This window comes from Hippoglossus hippoglossus, chromosome 8, assembly GCF_009819705.1.
Source record: "Hippoglossus hippoglossus isolate fHipHip1 chromosome 8, fHipHip1.pri, whole genome shotgun sequence".
NCBI classification, from domain to species: Eukaryota; Metazoa; Chordata; class Actinopteri; order Pleuronectiformes; family Pleuronectidae; genus Hippoglossus; species Hippoglossus hippoglossus.
Window position 1 is genome coordinate 19,794,924 of NC_047158.1, and position 24,089 is coordinate 19,819,012.

Genomic DNA, 24,089 nt, shown 5'->3' on the forward strand with positions numbered 1-24,089 from the left:
ACTTTATAAACAAACAAAATGACCGATACAGTTTGTATTCACTACGGAACATCTGCCATACATTTCACACAACTGCTTTTGCACATTTGATGCATGTAAGTTTTATTTTAAAATCCATTACTAGTGACAAAGAGAAATATGTACAATACTAACTAGCTGTTAGCTAGCTAGCTTCTTTTCTGGCTAGCTAACCATAGCTAGATCAACAAAATAAAAGTCGAAATAGAACAGTATATACTTAACAGACTGATTGATATGCATTTGAAAATATTCTTTTGATTTTCTTTATCCAGAGTGTTTGTATGGTTGGTCGCAATCATTTCAGACTTATGGTTGAAATGGTCCTAAAGATGCTGTAGAAGAACAGGATGGAGGAAGATGAGGAGCCAATTCTTGGTCTGGATTCTGAGTCGGAAATATCTGGTGCTGATAACTTGAACTTTAAGAATCACAACACATAAACATACATGTTATTATTGGGAATATTCAATCCCTTTAAATCTACACTTGCTGTCAAATCTAAGTTATTGACTCTGGAGCTATTTCAATCAATCAATCAATCAATCAATCAAATTTAAGTCAGAAAATATCTGATAGAGATGAAGGGAGCAGCAATGATGAATGAATGGAGGAGTTATTGTCCGTAATGGTAGAATTTATGAGTAGACATGTTGTATATCAAGCAGTCTTGTTGTTATCATAGTCCAAGATCAGAAAAAAGTTAATAATTATGGATGTAAGACATGGTAAAAAAACATGTATGTATTATAAGAAAAAGAAAAAAAATTATAAAACGAGGTAAAAAAATAAAACTTTTATTTATTATAATAAAAACGAGATATAAAAAATATCCCTGATGAAAATAACGGGCTCCTTCGCTCCGTGACGTCACAGTTAGGCGACACTCTCTCATTGTCAGTGAACAAAATGGCGTCTTACTGTTTGACTGTCACTAGGCTGCGGGTAAGAAAACGTTATTTCTCCTTTCGCAGAGAGTTGAGCTGTGTAGTTGTGCAGATACACGCGTGACCACGTGTATCTGCGGTCGCGCGGCGCGGACACACACACACGGTCCCGCGGGACCCGGGGCCGGTAACCGTGGAGCAGAGTTAACCGACGAGCCGCCAGGTCACCGTGTCCCCGTTTGACTCCGGTGCAGCTGGTTCGAAGCCAAAGTCCCACCTGAGGAAGACCCGGGTTAAATCACCGTTACTGATACTAACCCGGGTTAATTCAGTCCGTGTTAGTAACCTCCTCACTGATATGAGCACAGCTCGGCGGGCTGGTGTTTACAAGGTGATCACAAGGTTATAGAGTTGTGTTCGTGACACCTCACAGCTGAGGGGCCAGCAAGCAGAGTCTGTATTTAACTAAAGAAGTAAAATGAAATAAGATATGGTAAACGATGATTACAAACCTTTAATATATTTATCAACATTGCAATTTAAACACAACAAATGTAAACAAAAATGAGGAGATGGAGGGTTTTATTCGAGCAGCAGGTCCATTAGATAAAGAAGTTTCAGGGTATTTTATGTATTAAAGACATTTTGCAAATATCTTTAGTTCATTCTACCATCTGCTGATATGACTTTTAAATAATTGAATCTATGTATAAAATGCTCACCTAACAGAATTACATTGTTATCCTTACTCCAGCTTCACACTCACAGGGTTTATCCCAATATCCTGAATCTGAATTGAAGCCAACTCGGAAAATATGACCAAACTTCTCGCACTAGAGGAAAACGTGTTCCACAGTCTTAATGTTAATAACATGTACTTAAATCTTTAATGTAAGAAATGATTGTTTGGATAAATGTCATTAAAGATCTTAATTTGGCTTAATTACTTCTTTGGCTTCAGGGAGGACGGGATAGGATATATATATTGTTTTATATACATGTTTTCTTTTCAGCTGATCAGTATTGTATATTTGACTCCTTCTATACAGTCTGTCAAATCAATGATGCACACATCCTCTAATGGGTTTATTTGTTATTATCAAGTTAGTCATTATTTGTTTCCTCCTAAAACTATTGGAATTGCAGAATTGAAGTCAACAATAAAACCATCACTTGTGCCCAATTTCTGGATCTGAGTTATCTGAAGGAAAACCATTGTCTCACTTTTCTTTTAATTATAAAGTAGAGTTTGGGTGTTAAGCTCAACTTATATTGTTGTCATATGTCATATTTGGGTCAATATGAGGTAAATACTATGAGTGTTCAGTGCTTGGACTTGACATTATAACCAAACTAGACCTTCAGACAGGCTCAAGTTGAAACAAAGAGCTTTACAGTCATGGCAACACAAGCACGGGTTGGAAAAGAGACAATAGGAATAACATTTGTCAAAATGGAAAATGCAGTAAAAAGGCAAAAACAGATAATTTATAAATACAATAAAATAATAATATGCATTAACACAATTATAATACAGACTTAAGCTGAATTAACAGCAGGATCAAAAAGGTAGCACTTTAATAGTTAGATTTAGATTGATGTGTTGTAATGGTTCTAATACTGGCGTACAGACAGTATTTGTGTTTCTCTTGTGCTCATACATTATTAACAGTGTAGGAGACGGACTGTCGGGCTGTCAGTGACGCTCCAGTGGACGAGACTAACTCCTGCAACATGAGCTGTGTAAACCTTCACCCAGTTTCACAGTGACTAAAGGACGATATTAAGCAACTGAACAGAGCTGCTTGCTTTAAAGACTTACTTCCTTCTCTACATAACCTCACCCACTGGCATCACAGGTTATATCCAGGCATGAAAAGGCTCAGATAAAATAAATAAACTATCAAATATTACGTCCAGTAATGAGTCTCTGACATAATTCTGATGTAATATTTGTGTATTATTATTGATTCTACACAGCACAATGCACAATGGGCAGATAGATTGAACAGTATTGTCTCCACTGCCTGTGTTTGCTGAAGCACATTGTCTGTTATTTACATAGCAAGGTCCTTTGTAAGAGTCCTAATAATTTAACAGAGCGTTTTTGGCAACTGGCGTAGTTGGAGAACAGCTAGTGAAATAGTTTGTTTGTGGGAAGTACTAATCTTGCAGAAATCCAGCCAATCTTTCAAGCCCTTTGTGACCAAAATGGTGGATTCTTCTATAGTCTTTGTGTTGGCCATATTTCTATTGGTGCCACTTCCTGTGCAAGATTAGGTTTTAACTTACCTCAGCTGCTTTGGTCGCTGGTTATGTGTTCTCATTGTTTCATAGTTTAATTGCCTCTCTTTCTGCTCCATAGTAATTTTGTATATGTTGGTGCTAAACTCTACAATAAAACTTAGTTCATGGTGTTAATTGTCTGAATTGTATTATTTCTCCCCCCGGTCTAGCTGGCCCTCGGAACTGGTGCGAGACGGTTTCATGTCTCCGCAGCCTTCAGCGCCAGGGCCAAGGTGGCCATGAGCCGCTTTGAGCCCGGCTCCTACATTAACTATGAGAAGATGCACGAGAACATCAACACTGTGCGCAGGAGGTCAGCAGCAGTCGCCCTTTTCCAAAGTTCACATTCACATACACATGGAGGAATGGATGGTGTCAGGGACAGCTGCACAGTTAATCTCTGACTTGTCACAGCCAGCAGGGTCCAGCAGCTAACTTTGGATGACCTGTTGTTCCCCTTTTGACAACGTGCTGTAATCCAGGAATAGGAAAGGCCTTTTTGTCTTACTCACTATTAAAGGAATAGTCAGCCCCCATATGTTTCCTGTGTTGATGAGTCATAGTTCCTGGTGTTCGGGGTTTTCCTTGATTCTTTGCAACTGGTCAGAAATAATATGTTACAGAATTTATGGGTTAAAATGACACATTTCATGCATGAGAGTGAGATCTCTTAATGTAGTTCACTGAAACATTATTCCAGTCCTGTGTCAGTTCGCATTTCTCATTAAATACAAACGGTATCAACAGAAAACATTCTTTATCTGATTCTACAAACCCAACACAATATTAACATCGTTCCACCAATCCACCCCAACAGGCTCGGCAGGCCTCTCACTCTGTCGGAGAAGATCGTGTATGGTCACCTGGATGATCCCGTGGGGCAGGAGATTGGCCGCGGACGCACATACCTGCGCCTGCGTCCGGACCGCGTGGCCATGCAGGATGCGACAGCGCAGATGGCCATGCTTCAGTTCATCAGCAGCGGTCTGCCCAAGGTGGCCGTGCCCTCCACCATCCACTGTGATCACCTGATTGAAGCTCAGACCGGAGGGCCTGAGGACCTGCAGAGGGCTAAGGTAAGGACTATCATATTGATTGTAAATATATCAGAACAGTCAATTACAGTAATAAGAGAAATGTCTAGAAAGTAGCATGTTGCAGAATATTCAGTATAACATAATGTTTTTTGAACAAATTGTCTGATTTAGCACATCCCTGAAGGTCTAGTTGAATAACAGGGTTTAGGATTGAGTTTATTCTTTTATATTTACATGAAAATACCCGCAACAGAATTTATAACATCTCTTTAATAACTCTTAACACAGGAGGTCAACCAGGAGGTGTACAACTTCCTTGCAACTTCTGCAGCCAAATATGGAGTCGGCTTCTGGAAACCAGGCTCAGGCATCATCCATCAGGTTGAGTAAACTGATTTATAACAACCCCCATGAATGGTTTTTCTGACTTTTCTACAACCCTACATCCCTTATTAAAATCCTGTAAGTGAAGTTGCACCATCACACACTGTCAGCAGTGACACAACATGCACTTCCTTACTCAGATTATCTGTGGCAGAGAAGTTAATGTAACATCTTGTCTAGTGCTTATAGAAGCTAATATTTCTAGAAATGTGCCTTTTATAAAGCAGTCCAGAATGTTTAGAGTCCCACGGGGGAAATGTGTGACTGACTGTGAAATATCCTCTCATCAGATCATCCTGGAGAACTATGCCTATCCTGGAGTGATGCTGATTGGCACAGACTCCCACACTCCCAACGGCGGTGGCCTTGGAGCCATCTGTATTGGAGTGGGAGGAGCTGATGCCGTGGATGTCATGGCTGGAATCCCCTGGGAGCTCAAGTGCCCCAATGTGAGTTCTTGGCATCTTGTGATATCATGTAGATTTATTTGAATCTTTAGGTCGTCTTGTGTCCATCAGTGTAAGACTGTGCTTTTCTCCTTCAGGTGATCGGAGTGAAGCTCACGGGAACCCTCTCTGGCTGGACCTCTCCGAAGGACGTCATTCTGAAGGTGGCTGGAATCCTGACTGTGAAGGGCGGCACTGGAGCCATTGTGGAGTATCATGGTCCTGGAGTGGACTCGATCTCCTGCACTGGTAAAGACAAGATACATAACAAGACTTAAGCTGCTGGTGAGAGACCATATCTATGTTGAGACATGAAAATCAAAGAGAGGAAGAACAATGGCAGCGTAAACTACCATATCTTGCTTGAATAAATGATACGTAATTTACTCTGTGGTTAAACTGCACTTTGACTTTCAGGAATGGCGACTATCTGTAACATGGGTGCTGAGATTGGAGCCACCACGTCTGTTTTTCCCTACAACCACCGCATGAGGACATACATGGAGAAAACCGGCCGTGGAGGTCAGTCACTTACTGTCAGTCTCTGTTTGCTTCCTCTTTATTCAATGTGTCTCAACTCCAACTTATTCTCCTTCTCCATTCCGTCTCAGACATCGCCCCCGTGTCTGATCAGTTCCTGGATGACCTGGTCCCAGATAAGGGCTGTGAATACGACCAGGTCATTGAGATTAACCTGAGTGAGGTGAGTTAAAGCCCTGACATTAGTCACAGATAAGTACTTATCTGTGTTCTTCTTTTTAACGTTTCCGAATTTCGAAAACAATATTTACAGCATATACAAATGAATAAAGATTATCCTTGTGCCTTGTCTTCCTCCTCTGACAGTTGAAGCCCCATATCAACGGACCATTCACCCCTGACCTGGCCCACCCTGTGTCTGAGATCGGGGCCATAGCTAAGAAGAGCGGCTGGCCCCTGGAGGTTAAAGTGGGTCAGTATCTGTGACACAGACATATTTCATTACCATTGTAACATATTTTCTGCTTTGTCTAATGGAATGTGATATTTCTTTCTTCGTTCTAGCGCTACCTGTGTTATTGAGCAGATAAGATCAGATCACGTTACAGCTCCTGCTTTCAGCGAGATTTACCAGAAGGAGTTGTGAACGCAGTATAATTCCAGTTATTTAATAACAGACTTGCTTGTCTTTTGTCTTCTCCTCCTATTTTATTTTCAATTTGTGTTATTACAAATAGACGAGCTCTTCAAACTGGCTGCCGTAACTGTACATTCCTTCAGTTTCCTCCTGCTCCTGTTAATAACATTTAACTCGTCTCTTGCAGGTCTGATCGGCAGCTGCACCAACTCAAGCTACGAGGACATGGGCAGAGCGGCGTCTCTGGCCAAGCAGGCTCTGGATAAAGGTCTGAAGTGCAAGGCCCAGTTCACCGTCACACCCGGTTCTGAGCAGATCCGCGCCACCATTGAGAGAGATGGATACGTGAGTCCGGTTAATCTCAACATAACGAACAGATTTTCGTATGTGACCCATCCTGTGTGTGAGATACGTAGGAAGTTATTTCAACAATTCATGTTGTTCCTCTTCTAGTCCAAGATCCTGAATGATGTTGGCGGAATCGTTCTGGCCAATGCTTGTGGCCCCTGCATCGGACAGTGGGACAGGTACGCACCTCATGTGTAATAATTAACCTCTTTAGCAGCAAAGTCGTTACTTTCTCTGTTCTGAAACACTTTGGCAGAGGGCAGAATATTTTGATAACTACCGTCCACACTGTTCAAATATTCCCCAGATGATGATTTCATAAAACTTTGGTGACCTTTTGTTTTGGTAACACTTTTAGATCCGTATCTCCTCCCTTATTCGTTGATCTTAAATAAAAGATATGTTCGATATTTTGTTTTCTTCAGGAAGGACGTGAAAAAAGGAGAGAAGAATACCATCGTCACTTCCTTCAACAGGAACTTCACAGCCAGGAATGATGCTAACCCGGCTACTCACGCTTTTGTCACCTCTCCTGAGGTAAGTAGGGCTTCACATCAAGCAAAGCACAAGCTCAGTTACACATAATTAGATAAATAAAGTAGCTCATACACACAGGATATTGGATTCCTAACAAAGCCGTGACCTAAGCACACCCTCTGTCCTTCCTCGTACAAATCTAAACCCATTTCACTACTAATTGCTCTGTGATTCATTTAGATTGTCACGGCGATGGCCCTCGCTGGAACCCTCGACTTCAACCCTGAGACCGACTACCTGACCAGCCCAACCGGAGAGAAATTCAAGCTGGAACCTCCCACTGGGGACGAGCTCCCGTCCAGAGATTTCGACCCAGGACAGGACACCTACCAGCACCCTCCAGCTGAGGGCGGCTCAGTCCAGGTCATTCTTGTTTTTTAATGTTTTTGTATTGACTCTCAGCAAGCTTTGCAATTACACCTTGAAGAATGGATATGTCTCACTCCCTGATTTGGTTTCCAGGTGGACGTGAGCCCCTCCAGTAACCGTCTGCAGCTTCTGGAGCCCTTTGACAGGTGGCATGGAAAAGACATGGAGGACTTGAGGGTCCTCATCAAGGTGAGCAGGAAGTGGAGGAACCCAATCACAGACTCAATAACATTATTATTGTCAACAAATTATATAAAAACAAGCTCAACACTCGTACATACATGTTCCTTCATTATAACGAACATGGGCATCCTCCTCCTCCTCCTCCTCCTCTTCGTCTTTTCCTCTGCTGCTGTAGGTGAAGGGAAAGTGCACCACTGACCACATCAGTGCGGCCGGCCCCTGGCTGAAATTCCGTGGTCATCTGGACAACATCTCTAACAATATGCTGATTGGTGCCATCAACATTGATAACGATGCCGTCAACAAGATCAAGAACCAGCTGACAGGAGAGTTCGGAGGTGTTCCAGATGTGGCCCGTGACTACAAGGTGGGTTCCACTGGGGAATAGTTCCTTTTAAGTTTTTGTTTTATATTCTCTGGGCGGTTAAAATAGAAAACTGTGTTTGTGCTATTAAACTAAAAAAGCCTCTGGCCAGTTTAGTACTTCTATTTGTTTCTGTCTTATGCTCTTTGAATTACCTTGTTGCCTTTATTTGTTAACTCTGTTCTCTCCTGACAGCAGTTTAACTTCTTCCATGATCTTTGTTTAACTGAATAAACCAGGCCAATGGAGTGAACTGGGTGGTGGTTGGAGACGAAAACTACGGCGAGGGGTCCAGCCGAGAACATGCCGCCCTGGAGCCACGGCACCTGGGAGGACGCGCCATCATCGTCAAGAGCTTCGCCAGAATCCACGGTAAATCACGCATTTGTGTATTTAGTGTGGCATGTTTACAGGCCGCCAGAATAAATATATCTCCAGCCGTGTCTAAGAGATTCTCCAAGTTATAATTACAGTACCTAAGTGCCAGATTTTTTGTATATAGGAGGTTGGATGTAGGTTTATGGGTAAATAAATAGATGAGAGCTTGACTGTTCAGAATAGAGCTTTCAAAATCATTTGCTGTTCGGGGGGAAAACGATTTACAACAATATGGATTTTGTGTAAATGAAACAGCTAATTCATCATGAGAAGTGCTGCTAATCAATGACCCTGAAAGAGACACACTGCCTAATTCTCTTTGACCTTGTTTTTCTGTGCATCAAATATAATCCTGGCAGAACCCGTCTCTGGTTACGTGATAGAAAGAGTCAGTGTCTTGCTGTTATTCTTTATTTTTCTCTTCTCCCTCACAGAGACCAACCTGAAGAAGCAGGGCCTGCTTCCTCTGACTTTTGACGACCCCAACGACTACGATAAAATTCTCCCCAACGACAAGATTACGATCAATGGCCTGAAATCCTTATCCCCCGGCACGGTGAGCAATATTCTGCACTAATGAAACATTGATCCAACGGACAGCTCAACCTCCCCCCAGCGTTATGTTAAAGAAAAACTGGATAAATGATTGACACACGATGTGTTTGCCTCTGGTGTCCCTCTCCAGCCCCTGACAGCAGTGATCAAGCACGCCGATGGCAGCCAGGAGTCCATCTCGCTGAACCACACCTTCAATGAGACGCAGATCGAGTGGTTCAAAGCCGGCTCTGCCCTCAACAGGATGAAGGAGCTCCAGTAGTTGGTGGCGAGGACGAAGGCGAAGGCGGGGCCTGTAGGGGCCACTGAGGGGCCTTGGTGTGGGTTAAGAAGGGGAGCAACATAGAGAGGCCGAGAGAGGGGCTGCGCAAAGAGCGAGAGACGGTTCTAACAGTAGATGTTAACCAGGCTGGATTTGGGGACAGCTGCAGTCACGCACACACACACAAACACACACACACACACACACATACACAAGGTCGCTGTACAAATGAAAAGCGCACACACAAAGACATACACACAAGCACATACATGCACAGACAGATTACTGTGAAAGAAGGCGACAGGCAGACTTAAACACTGAATCATTCCTACGAGCAGCAGGCGACCATTTCATACACTGATCCACGGTCGTACTTTCATACTTTCATGACACGTGGGTGTCACTAATTTATTTCTATAAAGTTGTTCCAAGTGCACCTCTGCAGAAACAGGCTTGTTGGAAGCTTAAACATAGATAATCATCTATAGTGTATTAACTCTATTTGATGAGCGTATTGAGCATCATACAAACCTGATTCACACAGATTTTTATTTTAAAAGTTTTGGGATCAGTGACAAACCAACTGCAAAATTCACCTCGAGTCCAGACTCCAATAAACCTTTAACATGTTCCCAACAGCTCAATAAGCTGAGTTCCTCAACTCCCACGAATGCACTTAAACAAGTGTTTCTCAGTCACTGTGGATTCGAGCCACACTGTTAAACTCACTTTTATTTACTGTAACGAACCCAACGACTGCAGGCCCCCCCCCCCTGCTCTCACTCAGTCTGCGATCTTGGGTTCTTCATTCAACATGTGAGTCTGTGTGCACTGGCTGCTGCTCTTCTCTGTCTTATGGCTCGATGTTACACCCTATTGTGTGAGAACATTTCTGTGTCGTCTCTCTCACACTAGGACAACACATCAGAGCACTTGTGTTCGCACTTTTCCTGCCATTTTTTTCTTTCCATCTGTTATTTGTCGTGTGAGTGTGTGTGTGTGTCTGCGCCCATGCACGTTAGGTTAACATCGGTTTGTTTGCATCTGTCTGTCCCTCTTCGCTCCCGCTTCCTCTCTTTTTGGATTCACCAGGCCGGCTCATGCAATCTAAACCCCAACCTGATATTCGGTTTAACAGGCTGTAATCAAGTTTGTTTTCCAGTAAAGCTGCACAGGCAAGATTTCATGTAAATGCTGGTGTATAGACACGAGGAATCCTCTGTGCCAGTAGCAAGAAAAGCAGCGACTGTGTCACAAAATCCCCTTGTGTCCACAGAAACCTCCACACTTGTGTGGTAGATGTTTCTGGAGCGTCACAGATCAGTCGGTCCTCCAGCTCCGATGCTGACGTTACATTATGTCCGTCTGGTTTCTCTGTGTTAAAGTCCCAGTTTTTCACTTTGTCCTCACATCATGATTCAGTGTGAAATGGCCTCGTGTGTCTGTGGTGGGAGGAGACAGTCTGTCTGTGTCTGTCTGTGAGCTGAATGTGGTTTCAGGTTGAGGTTTGGTCCTCCGCAGCACGGGAAGGCCTGCGGTCCTCTTACACAAACTAACGCACAATCTAGTGTTCAGTCGCCTGTCCACTGGCACTTTGTAGAGTTCGTGGTGTCGTTTTTAGATGTGCTTTGCTCTGTGTCGTTTTCCTCTTCAGCGTACATCTGCTGTGTGTGACTCCATGGGAATGACTTACAGCTTGTGAAGCTCCTTATTCATACACACGTTTTCAGACAGTAGAAATATTTAGACTTATGATCATTCTCATATTTAAACCACAGTCTTGCCATGATGCATACGTAGTGTGCACCACTGAAAATAATGAGATTATATATTTTTGTGGTTTTAGGGATATTTGAGGTCATTGCTGCTATGATTAATTATGGATTACTGCTTCTCCTGTGGCTTTAGTCATCCTCATCTGTACAGATGTTCTGATTCCATTCTTCCCTTTGTGATACTGGACCGAGAACCGATCCGATACCAGTGCATTTAAAAAAATACCAACTCCATTGTTGTATGACCTATTGCTAGTGTTGTAATTGGCAACACTGGTTCCCCCCCCCCCCCCCCCCCCCCCCCCCACCTCGATGACTTCGCTGTTTTACTTGTGGGACCCAAAACAGACATAATTCAGTGTCATGATAAGTAAACAGTACTTTACAGTGTCCGTACAGCACAGCTGCTGTATTGGAGCGGTGAAGACAAAGTGATTTCTGGAAAAAGCAAATAGCAGTTTTATTTGGGTGAAACTAACAAACCTGGTATTTGGCTTTTTCTACACTGGTTTCAGAATATCTGTACTCATCAGAGTCTGAATCTGTCACTTCTTGTTGTAGAATTTCAACCATTTGGGATTGATACAGCTCCTGAGGTGAATCCCTGTGTACTACAGAATCACTATGTTTGTGATCTATAGCTGCACTTTGTAACGGGATGTGTACATAGATAATGAGCTGTTATTAGCAAAGAGAACAAGTAACTGTTGGTGACCTCCTGTAGTCGTTTATATAAACACGTGAGTGGTGTTCTTTAACCAGAATCAACATTAACTTGATGTTTTCTCAGATCAGCTGACTTGTGGATTGTGTGTTGAATGAAAAGCACAAACGTTGGATTGTAGCTGTTGATCGCTGCTGGGCTTTGACATTCTTCTGAAGGTGAAAAGGTTTTGAACTTTAAGGACTTCTAGGACATAAACGACTCCTTGTAAGGTTTTGCTGTAAATTAACTCCACTGCCCAACACTTTGAGAATCATCACAAAACCTATTTCATGGCCTCACTAGGCTCATACACACTCCTAATCAGTGTATTATCGTATTTACCAAAGATGCCTAATGACAATGTTAAGAAATTACGGTAACCCATGAGTTATTTTTGAAAAATCACCAATTTTCATGTCACATTTCAAAAATATCACCATCTCCATAACCAGTTGATTGTGTATTGGGTGTTGTTACCTAACAAAAGACTGAATACTGGTTTTATGGTTCAGTTTAAACAGCTCTACTGTAAACGGATGAATCAAATCATGTTGTTCAGGAAGACGTTGTGTGTGGTGACACGTCGGTTGTGTTACTTTGTGCTCAGGTGGGCTCGGTTGGGTCAGGCAACGATTTCTCTGATTGTTTTTAAAATCAACTCATGTTCAGCAGTGATCCCCCCCCCCACACACTCCTGTTTCAACATTAAACCTTATTTTTGTAGATGGTTCAGAATGCAGTTTTGTAGCTTGCAAGATTGAAAATATAATATAAATGGAAAATTAATAAAGATTAAAATTCTGAAGTGAACGTTTTTTGTCTGTTGTTTTTCTTCATCTGATGAGAAGAACATGTGATTCTCAGTGTTGTGATGTGAACAGGCTTCAGTTAATGAGCTGATCTCAGGTCAGTTTACATTCAGTCAGTACCAGTTCATCCATCTGTTTATTCAGCCATGTTCCCTTACACTTTCAGACCTGTAACTCAACAAAGAAATATTAACATACCTGTATGAACCTGTCTATTAAATAGCTGTTATTTTTTATTAAACATCTTGGTATATTTAACAGCTTTGCATGTACAGTCACATGTCACCTGAAATTATTGTATATATTTATAGAATTTGAGTATGATTATACTTCAAATAACTCTACGTGGGGAAAAAAAACAATAGTACAAAGATAAAAATGTAAACACAGATAATAGACAATAACAATTATTTAAGCAATATAAAAGAACTGGGAGGGACTGTTGATGTAAAATAATAAGAATACATTTTTAAATACAAACTTTTAAAAGTCTTTTCAATGACAAGCAGTTCAACGTAGGTTATGAATTCAAGAAAACAGAAGATATCAGAATAAATATCCCTCTTCATATCTGTTTTATATCATAGAATATGTAATAAATATATATTTTTTTATATGTTGGACATAAATCATAGAAACCAAACATCACGTTGTGGAGAAGAAACAAAAAAAAAGATAAATGTCAACAATAACAACCATGATAGAAAACGTGTACTGTGTCTTTAAGATTTGCGACCTGTCGTAAAAACCCCGCTGCCGTAAAACAATCACATGGAGACAACATGGCGACGTCGGTTTGCTGCAGATCGGTGTAGTTTTTGTGTCGTTGTTTCCTGCGCAGTGAGAGACTGTTGACGTTTGTCCACTTTGTCCCGTGTTGTGGTTTGTAGAGAAAGCAACAGAGTGAATGTTGCGGTGAAGACAGGAGAGTTTAGTCCTGTTGTTGTCGGACTGACAGAGACACACAGGTTGTGGGAGCACAGGTGCAGTGTGTGTGTGTCTCTGTGTGTGTCTGTCTGTGTGTGTGTCTGCATCATGTTCGTGCTGGTGGAGATGATCGACACCGTCAGGATCCCTCCCTGGAACTTCCAGCGACAACTGAACGAGGCCATCAACGAGGAGCTCAACAAGAAACTGGCCAACAAGGTGCGTTTGAAACATCCACCAGCTCATCTGTATCCACCAGCTGTTTTTCTTCTCGTCCTCAGCCCCACCTTTTCCATTTCTGTCTATAAATCATGACCTGATGTTTAAAGATGCATGACATCAAGGTGCAAATGGCTGCAGGTGTCAAAAACATCACATATCCGGAGTCACAATGATGTAAAGGGACAAAGCTGCACATGTTTGAGAAGCTGAAGCCAGAGAATGTTTTAGGATTAATAAATGGGTTCATCAGTTTAATGGGACCAAGTTGGCATCGTTGTACTTTCACCTTCTTTGCTGAGCCTGTGAACTTCTCTCGTGGCCTCAGGTCGTCTACAGCGTCGGTCTCTGCGTCTGCTTGTTCGACGTCACTAAGCTGGATGATTCCTATATCTTCCCCGGAGACGGAGCCTCACACACCAAAGGTAAGACGACGGCGATGATGGGGCTGAGATCTCGTTCTCGGGCACATTGTTCAATAAGATAAAAATCCATATATCTGCTTTTTTCTGCTGTTCTCACATTGAGTGTAGGATTATGACGATATGATTTTGTCTCTTACCCACGATTTAATTCCCATCCTCCCTCCATCTTTCTGCCAGTCCATTTCAGGTACGTCGTTTTTCACCCTTTCCTCGATGAGATCCTGGTCGGCAAGATCAAGTACTGCAGTCAGGAGGGAGTTCACGGTAACTTTCTCCGACTATCTCCATAAATGTATTTTCAAATCCAATCTCCGAGCGAAGAGAAACTAGATCTTGATTCCTCTGTTTCTGTGTTTCAGTGACGATGGGCTTCTTCGACGACATCCTCATTCCACCAGAGTCACTCCAGCAGCCGGCGAAGTTGTATCCTGCCCTCAAGTGTTGTGATGTCATCAGAACCTTTCTCTCACATTAATTTAATTACGTTTATATAGAACTGTTGCACCCCCTCAGTAATGTTAACTTTAAATTAGAGTCGTCATCATCCTGATACAGAAGCAGCCGGCAAAGCAATAGAAATTTTCTCAAGGAGCTTTTCATAGTAAGTTCCAGACCTTAAAAATGATATATTATACAATCATATTTATAGAGACTTTTACGAAAACAGGATCTGGCCTCTTCAGCTCTTGTTCCCCACATCTTATTTTCATTCAAGTAGCTGCAGCCCCTGATGTGTCCAGTCTTCCTTAGCTGCAGCGTCAGCGATGAAGCTGAGCAGGTTTGGCTTTGGGAGTACGAGACGGACGAGGGGGCCCATGACCTCTACATGGACCAGGGAGAGGAGATCCGCTTTCGTGTGACGGATGAAATCTTCGTGGACACATCGCCGACGGGCCCGTCGTCAGCAGAGCCGGAATGCCCGCCTCAACCGGGAGAGGCACCTCCGGCAGAAGAGGTGGTGAAGAAAGATGCACCGTACACTCTGATTGTAAGAGCACACCTCAAAACGAGCACAAGTTAAACCTGTTAAAAGTGTTGCAGCATGTTTTTGATAAATGCGTGAAAGTGTATTTCTAAAAAGTTCATCTGACTCACCTCCTTCTGACCCCCTGTGCTGCTGATTCAGGGAACCATCTGTGAGCCGGGCCTGGGCCTCCTGTCGTGGTGGAACAATTAGCCCGGCAGAGGAAGGAGAGGACACCTGGTGTGTGTTTGAAAAATGGACTCATCTGAGAGACAAGGGACGTTCAGCTGGAGACACAGAACTCTGTCTGTCAAGAGACATGAAGTGGAGGTGCTCTGAGCCGAGACGCACCTGCACCGTGACCGTCACACTGAGACTGTTTAGTAAATACTGAGCTTCACGTTTACTTGTGAAACTGTTCAGTTGGTATAATTCACATGAGGTTTTTACCCTGAAGTCAAAAGAAAGCAGGAAGTGAGTTAATAATGATGACATGATGAACTTAAATGTGACCAACATGCACAGATCACAAAATCTCACTGTCTTAGCTCAGTAGATTGGGCTCAATACTCAGTGTCAACTCTGCTACGGACACGTCTGGCGCCACACTCTGGAGTTTTAGAGCCGATGAGCTATTATTACGGGGATTAAAGCTGATAAGGAGCCAAAACGCTTGTGTGGACAGAGATCGTTATAGTTTGAGTTAAAAAATGAGAGAAATGATGCAGTGACATGTTTGTTGATATGAAACGATTTGATGGTCAGATGTCTGACGCGTTTGATTTTCAAAATCAAGACGACAGAACACAGCAATATGGTTTCTTTTATGCAAAATGGGTTTCATGTTTTGTTCATCACATGTTTAACAGCTTTGTAATATTTAGCATTTGTCTATTTCATCCCTCAGTAAAGCAGACGTGTCATCAGCGTGAGTGGATGTGACCTGAGAGTCTGTCGTTCTGTGTGATTATAAAAGTATATGAAAAGGGGATTAGCCTTTAAATCCTGCAGTCTGAGGGGCAGTGAAGGACACGCCCGCTCACAACACCTCTGCCCTCTGCAGTCACGTTCAGTTTGCAGCCTCATGCGCACACTGTTGTTTGTTGTACAAGCAGAGATGCAGTGAGCTGTGTTTCATGTGACAACTGTGGGGCCAGTTGATGTTTGTCTCGGTTGTGAAACTGGGTCAGACTGTAAAGAGTTTCTCTCAGCACCCCACCCCCCCTCCACACCCTGCAGAGACACAGCCTATAGAAATCTGAGCTTGAGAACAGGAGGAACTCATTCACCATATAAATAACTAATTCTGCTGCAGGCTCAGAGGAGCGGTGTGTCCCGGTGTGCTCTGTCATCTTCCTGCACTGCAAAACGGTTTTCATCCACGTGTATGTGACGGAGGATGAGGTGAAGAATCCACAGAACGGCTGGAGTCCAGTGGAGAACGTTAAAAAGAGAGAGAGCAGCCGCATTGAGAGAGCGACATCGTGATGAACATCCTGCAAACACGAGGCAGAGACGACACCACACTGAGCTCACTGTTCCCCCAACACATTACATACGTGATGAGGAATGAGGAGTGTGTGTTCTTACACATCTTGTCTATCTCAGTGAGGACACTCAATGGCATAATGTATTTGCTCGTCTCTTACTCTAACCTTAACTAAGTGCCTCAAACAGCAATTTGAAAAAGGGAGGAGCGTCCTCACCTTCATCACTTCACCCACACACAGGTTTACACAGCTATTCTTATTAGGACTTTGCATTGACTTCCATTCATTACATACAGCCTAACTAAACCCTTATCCCTAACCTTAACCATGACCAATAAATCCCCAACCATAACCTTAACCCAACCACAATTCACACCTTATCACTAAACCTAACCAGGACCTTCTATCTGGCATAATCTAGGCTGTAATCTATCCTGTAGCCCCCAACCCAAAACACCAACCATCACAACTAATAGCCTATTGGTCTGTGCTCAACATGGTCCTCACAAAGATATGAGAAGTACACACACACACACTCACACACACATATAGTATTGTACTTCTATAACATCCCTTTTAAAAAATGTTTCACTCCTTCAATTTGTCTCTCTATAGTTTTTAACTCTTTACTAAACCTTAACCATCACAAATATTTACCTAAACACTGATTCTAACCTAAAACTGAGTCTTCACCCTTCGAACAACCCTTTGCATTTGTGAGAACCAGCAAATATGTCCTCACAAAGTCAAAATGATGGTATTGAACCGATATTGTCCCTCATAACGATACAAAGACAGACACACACACACACACACACACACACACACACAGAGGAATCTCCGCCAGCTGCGCAGACGCAGCTTCCTCCTCTCGCCGTCACATCAGGGTTTTCCGTCGCGCTGCTCGGATTGAAGGCGATTTATTTATTTCATTAATCGTTATATAACACACACCGACTTAATACACACACACACACACACACACAGACACACACACACACGCGCGCTCTCTGTGTCGCTCACACGGATCGTCCTCCACCAACCAGCGCATCTAATGCAGTGAGTAGCGTTTTATGAGAATATACGGTTGTTGAGGAGGCTGCAGGGTGTGTGTGTGTGTGTGTGTGTGTGTGTGTGTGTGTGTACGTGTGTACGTGTGTGTGTGGCTTTGTTGTGGGATCGTTGTGTTATTTCCATGCTCGACACCACAACCGCTATCGAATAGATCGTATTCATGTGTTGTGTGATTGAAGGACAGATGATGTTCCCTCACCAGATGTGTACGCACGCTCCTCACGCACGCTCCTCTCACCTGCTTTTGTCCAACTTCTATGGTCCAACACGTCCGACACCGACTCACACCTTCACCGCTACTATCAGCACATGTTCATCATTCATGTTCATCCGTCTGCTACGTTATAAACAGAGGGAACACAAAGAGGTGGAATGGAAACAATGGATCAGATGTTGTTTAAAGAAACAGGTGTGTGCGTGTGTGTGTGTGTGTGTGTGTGTGTGTGTGTGTGTGTGTGTGTGTGCGTGTGTGTGCGTGTGTGTGTGTGTGTTTCATAGACAGTCGTGTGTTCCACCATCATGGGACAGGGGAGGAGATTTGTCCCCGACCCGGGCCAGAGGAGCCATGACCCTGCTAATTCCTTTATCTTTATTTCTGCACATCCAGATGTTCTGCTGCTGCTGCTGCTGTGCGCGTGCGTGTGAGCGTGTTTCTGTCCCCTCACAGTGCACGGGCTGTTCAGATAATCATCACCACTACAGGACCGCTGCAGTGTCTTATTGTATCATATTGTTGATAAAATCATTTCCGCTGTACTTGTGTAGCGATAGAACACATAGAAACACGTATAAACATATATACAACATATATAAACATATGTTAAACATGTATAAAACATATAAAAGGCTGTAGCCATTCATTTGGGAATTGGGAGCTGACGTCACGAACGCACCAGTGGAGGCGTGCTGCAGCTGTTCTGACGTCACGCCGCGTGTGGTTCTCCATCTCTGCCCCTTGATGAGTGGGCGTAAACACACACACACACACACACGCCCACACACACACCCACACACCTACACACACACACACACACACATACACACACAAACACACAGTGTCAATTCACCTTTATGTGCTTATTTCCCTTAACCCCGGAAAACTGTACAGACTGTACTGGCAAGGTCACCTGACTAAAACGGATGTATTGTACATGTTAGTGTTGGATTAGATCCATTCATCCATCCCTCCATTCATCCATATTATATATTATATTATACTGGCTCAGTAAATCCCTTTACTTGCTTGGTTCTCTGACTTGCAGGCTTTGTGCAGGCGCCTCCTCTCTTTCTTTCTGTCCCCACATCAGATCTAAATCCACATGACAACTCTCTGATCTTCCTCTGTTCTCTCCCTGTGGTCTCCCGCCTCCCCACAGACTTGAAGCGACAGCGCTGACCTGGATAACCACCGAGCCTGCGTCCCACACTGAGCCCGTCTTCTCCAGGACTCTCAGACACAGCAGCGGACGGACAGCACCCATCAGCAGCCTGTGACCTTAAGGAGCAGCATCAGCATCCAACATCCCCTCCATCCTCCCCCCATCCTCCTCGTCCTCCTTTGACACAGCCGACATGGCGGACCCCGGTGTCACATCTCCCTCTGGGACTCCGCTGCGTTCCCCCAGCGCCTCCCTCACACTGTCCTTCCCCTTCCTGAGGGAGAGGAGCCGGGTGTGGGAGGAAGGGAAGGAGCCACCTTTGCCACGGGACCTGCCCAGCCCACTGCCCACCAAACGGAATCGCACCTATTCAGCGTAAGTATTCATTTATTTATCGCTGAGTTTATGTTGGAACATAGAAATGCACTTAAATAATTAACTATTTGACTTTTTCCCTTGTGTAAATCTTGAAATATTTCACAGAAAAAATATCTATATTTATCTGTATCTCACAGAAATGGATTCTAATTAATTAATCAATGCTTAATACATAATTTACTAATGTTTATAGATCAGTTTTAACGGGTTGTGATGTGGAAAAATCTCAGCTGGAAAACAAACTCTGTTACAATCGTTATATAAATCATTAGTAATTGATTTACAGCCAATAAACATATGAAGTGTTATTTTTATGGAGCGTCACAACTCTCTCTGACAGCTGTAGTTGCTTTGCAGATTATATTACATAAATGATAAGCTCATAAAATACAATGCATTGCTGTAGGTGACATACTGAAGGGCACTGAGAAGAGCTCGAACCTCCACCAAGGTCCAACAGTCCTCGGAAAAATATCAGGCATGTTTAGAGAACTGATATTTATGAGTGTGTGAATTTAAATGTGATTTCATAACGTGACTGTTTGGCTTTGGGGGGAAGTTTGCACTCTAATGAGAAAATGTTGAAACAGCCTAAAGTTTAAATAAAGGAGTAAAATAAATCCTGGATCTGCTCCAACATGTAGGTGGATCTCCTCTGACCCGTAACGCATCCTTCCACCAAGTTTCACGATTATCTGACTCGATTATCTGAAGCCTTATTGGTGGGAGGTAAAAGTTTGTAAAGTAATTATTATCGTCCTTCAACTCATTTTCCTCGTCAGTGATGAAAGGTTCAATTCTGTCCTGTTTACACTGTGACTCAGCAGATGAGTGTTCTCATCTTCTCACCTCCGTTACAAACCCTCCTCTCGCTGTGAAAAGGGCCTGAACCGTGATTTGTAACCGTAAATCTTTCTGCCTGTTTCTATTCGCTGCTGGAACAATGTGCCCGTGAGTCACAGTGAGTTGAGTAATGTGATGGTTAATGACGTGAGCTCTTCGTTTGTCTTCCCCCCCCTCTGCCTGCAGCACAGTACGTGCCAACTCAAGTCCAGCGTTTAAGGGCGTGTGTAAGAACTTCTCCAGGTCACAAGGTCACGGCTTCATCCGGCCCTCCCACGGCGGCGAAGACATCTTTGTTCACATCTCAGAGTGAGTGACAGGAAACACAAAACCACGCAGATCTCCCAGCAGAGAAACACAACAACATGCATTAGCTGAGGTACAAATAGAAAGCGCACGCCAACAAAAAAAACCTCCTGATGAAGTGAACGAGCTCAGCAGAAACATTGTTTTATGTACAGCAGGTACTTTTTTCGAAGGGATAGCTATTTTTCCCAACTCTCCCAGGACCCAGCTGCACCTGCAGCAACTGGACAAAGAGCACAGCGACTTCTCTGCACAGGCGATACATCAAATGTTCTTACAGCCTCAGCAAAAGCAAATGTGCAAAATATCTGCAAACCCAATATGCAGTTGATGATCCAGTTATATTTGAGCCAAACATCTTGATCTATGCTTCTCTAGTATATGTGCACGTGAAGAACGGCACTCTGGGAAATTGTCTCCTCCTTTAAAAGAGTAGTTTGATGTTTCCCAATTAGTTTATTTGCTGAGAGTCTCTTCAGTCTGTGTGTGAAGGATGAAGCAACGAGGCAATTTGTCTTCTGATATATAGCTTAAACAACTTAATAAGGGGGCAGCACTGTTACCGCACAGCAAGAAGGTCCCTGGTTCGAATCCCAGCTTGGCCAGGGTCTTTCTGCAGGTTTTCTATGGGTTCTCCAGCTTCCTCCCACAGTCCGAAGGCATGTAGATTGGAGTTAGGTTCATTTGGAGCTGGAATTGGCTGCATCTCCTCCCTGCGACACTCAGAGAATAAGCGGTGTAGAAAATAAAGAAAACAATATACTTTTGTCTTGATTATTTATCATTCTGAAGTTTGGGGACAAATTAAATAGAGATTAGTCATAAATCATATGAAGAAACATTACTGCTGCTGTTCATCATCTCCTGAGTCACAAGTTATTTACCTGCAGTAAAAAACACAATGAAAATCTAAAATATTTCTCCTCATATATCATCATCACAATTTTTCTCTCTTCCAGCATTGACGGCGAGTACGTCCCGGTCGAGGGCGACGAGGTCACGTACAAAGTGAGCCGGGTCCCGCCCAAGAACCTGAAGGTGCAGGCGGTGGACGTGAAGATCATACATCTCAACCCAGGGACGAAACACGAGACCTGGTCCGGGCAGATCATCAGCTCGTAGAACCGGAGTGTCGGGCCTGGTGGGTGGGGTGGGGGTGGGGGGGGTGGTAGAGGTTCCCTGGGACTGGTATCATTCTGTTCTCTGTTTGACCTACACAGCACAGTGTGCAGTGTTAGTAAGTGCCAATCATTCAGTGGTGGCTGGTGACGACAGAGCTGATAAACTGTCTGTTTACGACACCGAGGACTTTGCTGTGTACGTGAAACTGACCATTCATTCATCGTCCGGGGGGGGGGGGGGGGGGGGGAGTCACATGTTTCATTTATCTTTACTTTCTGTTCAAAGTCAAATGTCTGATGGAATCATACAGTGGTGAGGTGTGACCGCTGAGTGTATGAACAGGGAGGAGAGCGACTTCGGACAAGAGGCTGTCTTCAGTTTCACTTCCCTTCCCTATGACTTTGTTTACTTCACCAAAGTTTCCAGGTTCTCATGTGAGGGGCAGATGACTTGTCATTGCAACACTGAACTGAAGTCACATCAGACTTTGGAAGGAAAATGTTAAAGTTTGAATAAAACAACAGAGATAATGGAAGTAAGAGAAAGATGAAATGACAGGGTGACGATCCGTAGAGAAGCAAATCCTGTGCTAGTGGATGAAGAACAACAGCTAGTCCTACGTAGTAAGGGCTTAGAAATACAAATGCTAAACTCCACGTTGAACAGTCATGTGACTTCCTTCTGTCGAGATCCAGGTCACCAGATAAAAACACGACATTGGGGTGATTAAGAAGTTTTGTTTTGAAGGTTCGAAGTGGGAATCCAGAAAAACATAAAGTGAGAGCAGGACCTGAAGAGAATAAACCATATGATAAGTCAACATGGTTTCAAAAACATGAAGAAAATATATTCAGTATTCTCCTGTGAATGGAAAAGAGATTGTTCCCCTTGGAAAGAAAACGCATACCCTTGGTTGTATTGTCTTGTTTGTGTTTATTTATTTGAAATATTTATTTGTGTGTCCTCAGATTACAAGCTCTATGTTTTGGGAGCTTCAGTGAAAATCTTGCACGGAAGAAATTTGACCTGTGAACTGTTTTTAAAGAATCTGGAGCCACGAAAAAACAAAACTATTCCTGAATCTCTTTTTCTACTGTTGGAAAGAAGTTGAATCTGTGTGTGAGTCGTGGGGACGATGAGCTACACGACTTCACATCTGCTGTCGATAGAGTCACTGTCTCAGAAAATGTTGTTTGTCAGTCAGGTTGTAAACTTCACATCATTTCTGTCCCGTCTGTCCCATAGAGCCTCGTCTCATCTCATCTTCTCTGTTGGTGAATCAGTTTGACATGAACCTCGGTTGATTTGTCCCATCAGAGAGCACTTTGTTCAGTGGGCGAGCCACAGTGGGGGGGGGGGGGTGGTGGTCCCCATGACGTCTTCTGCTGAGCCTTGAAAGAACATTAAAGCATTTTCAGATCCACAGGTTTCGTTGACGCTGTCTTTCTTCAGGTTGTCAGGTGTGATGGGTCCTGTGATGAGGTCACAGTGACGTCATCAGCCCAACGATGCATGATGTAATGTCTCTTTATGACAATAATATCTTTACTTTGCAAATTCAAACATTCATTCAGACTCAGGGACGCACATCACAACTTATTACCTTTACTCCTGCAAAGTCTTTAAATGTTGTCCATAATGATGTCACAGTGATGTCATCAGCCCAGCGATCATGATGTAATGTCTCTTTTTGACTCTGCGCCGGCGTCAAAATCACAGGATTCAAAATAATCTTAATAGCTTTTTATTAAATCCCTTCAAAGTCTTCAAATCCAGTCCGTACGACCGTCTTCTTCTTGTTGAACGTTGCATCTCAGAGCCGCTGGAGAACTTTTCATCATGTGAGGCACAAACCTTCACTCAGACCCGAGGCTGAACAGATATTAGTTGTTTTTGGTCCATAATTCTAACATTCATGCCTTAATTATAAAATCATACTTAAAACCTTTTAATTAAATTGAAATGTTTGTCTCTGTGTGTTGACCCTGCGATACGCCGGCGACTTGTCCAGGATGCACCTCGCCTCCCGCCCCCTGTCAGCTGGGATTAGCTCCAGCTTCTGTTAGTCCAAAATTAAAATGTATTTCAAGACCCTGTGTGGACAGGACGTCAACATGTCTGGTGCCCTCCAGTGGTGAGGTGGGGAGGAGACTCTGCAGCCTGCTGTAAAGTTTGGTTTAACTGGTTTTATAAAGACGCTGAAGAACTGAAGTCAGTGAAATGTTATCAAAAAAGATTTATTACACTCAATTGAAATACTTTTTAAATCCTTAAATGACTGAAAAACAACGTGATGGATCTTAAGAGTTTGCATCAGTGACATGTTAGAAGTGAATTCTGTGTGTTTACATGATGATGGAGTGTTTACAGGCGACTCATCAAAAGCCTCCTATTCACAACAGAAATTACCTTTCTGACACAGAACAGAAAAACAGACGATTAACTTGTTATGGTAAAATTAAACTGGCAGTTTTAAAAACAATAAAAAAGGTATTTTCACA

General features: G+C 43.2%; 3 protein-coding genes across 3 annotated transcripts; all 3 read left to right on the forward strand.

Moving 5' to 3' along the window:
* Nucleotides 1-896: 896 nt before the first annotated feature.
* Nucleotides 897-24,089, forward strand: LOC117766231 (aconitate hydratase, mitochondrial-like). The gene is made up of 19 exons (XM_034593084.1): nucleotides 897-963; nucleotides 3,362-3,504; nucleotides 4,009-4,267; nucleotides 4,517-4,609; nucleotides 4,903-5,061; nucleotides 5,157-5,307; nucleotides 5,476-5,580; nucleotides 5,670-5,761; nucleotides 5,905-6,010; nucleotides 6,363-6,520; nucleotides 6,629-6,702; nucleotides 6,949-7,060; nucleotides 7,241-7,423; nucleotides 7,523-7,618; nucleotides 7,788-7,979; nucleotides 8,216-8,348; nucleotides 8,789-8,910; nucleotides 9,040-10,156; nucleotides 24,079-24,089. Exons 1-18 carry the CDS (start codon nucleotides 928-930, stop codon nucleotides 9,169-9,171), a joined length of 2,346 nt encoding a protein of 781 aa, XP_034448975.1. The 5' UTR covers nucleotides 897-927; the 3' UTR covers nucleotides 9,172-10,156; nucleotides 24,079-24,089.
* Nucleotides 13,212-15,938, forward strand: polr3h (polymerase (RNA) III (DNA directed) polypeptide H). Its single transcript, XM_034593177.1, has 6 exons — nucleotides 13,212-13,607; nucleotides 13,936-14,032; nucleotides 14,210-14,296; nucleotides 14,392-14,455; nucleotides 14,795-15,020; nucleotides 15,159-15,938. Exons 1-6 carry the CDS (start codon nucleotides 13,497-13,499, stop codon nucleotides 15,207-15,209), a joined length of 636 nt encoding a protein of 211 aa, XP_034449068.1. The 5' UTR covers nucleotides 13,212-13,496; the 3' UTR covers nucleotides 15,210-15,938.
* Nucleotides 17,335-23,013, forward strand: csdc2b (cold shock domain containing C2, RNA binding b). The gene is made up of 4 exons (XM_034593183.1): nucleotides 17,335-17,545; nucleotides 18,937-19,314; nucleotides 20,347-20,469; nucleotides 21,426-23,013. The coding sequence occupies exons 2-4, from the start codon at nucleotides 19,133-19,135 to the stop codon at nucleotides 21,586-21,588; spliced, it is 468 nt and encodes a 155-aa protein (XP_034449074.1). The 5' UTR covers nucleotides 17,335-17,545; nucleotides 18,937-19,132; the 3' UTR covers nucleotides 21,589-23,013.

Bases quoted from the DNA above. Each gene is read 5' to 3' on its own strand.
- polr3h (XM_034593177.1), top strand. From the start codon at position 13,497: ATGTTCGTGCTGGTGGAGATGATCGACACCGTCAGGATCCCTCCCTGG. The intron at 14,456-14,794 runs GTATCCTGCCCT...CTGCAGCGTCAG, and splicing joins CTCCAGCAGCCGGCGAAGTT to CGATGAAGCTGAGCAGGTTT. The intron at 15,021-15,158 runs GTAAGAGCACAC...CTGCTGATTCAG, and splicing joins ATGCACCGTACACTCTGATT to GGAACCATCTGTGAGCCGGG.
- csdc2b (XM_034593183.1), top strand. From the start codon at position 19,133: ATGGCGGACCCCGGTGTCACATCTCCCTCTGGGACTCCGCTGCGTTCC. The intron at 19,315-20,346 runs GTAAGTATTCAT...CTCTGCCTGCAG, and splicing joins CGGAATCGCACCTATTCAGC to CACAGTACGTGCCAACTCAA. The intron at 20,470-21,425 runs GTGAGTGACAGG...TCTCTCTTCCAG, and splicing joins ATCTTTGTTCACATCTCAGA to CATTGACGGCGAGTACGTCC.
- LOC117766231 (XM_034593084.1), top strand. From the start codon at position 928: ATGGCGTCTTACTGTTTGACTGTCACTAGGCTGCGG. The intron at 5,062-5,156 runs GTGAGTTCTTGG...TTTCTCCTTCAG, and splicing joins GGGAGCTCAAGTGCCCCAAT to GTGATCGGAGTGAAGCTCAC. The intron at 8,349-8,788 runs GTAAATCACGCA...TCTCCCTCACAG, and splicing joins GAGCTTCGCCAGAATCCACG to AGACCAACCTGAAGAAGCAG.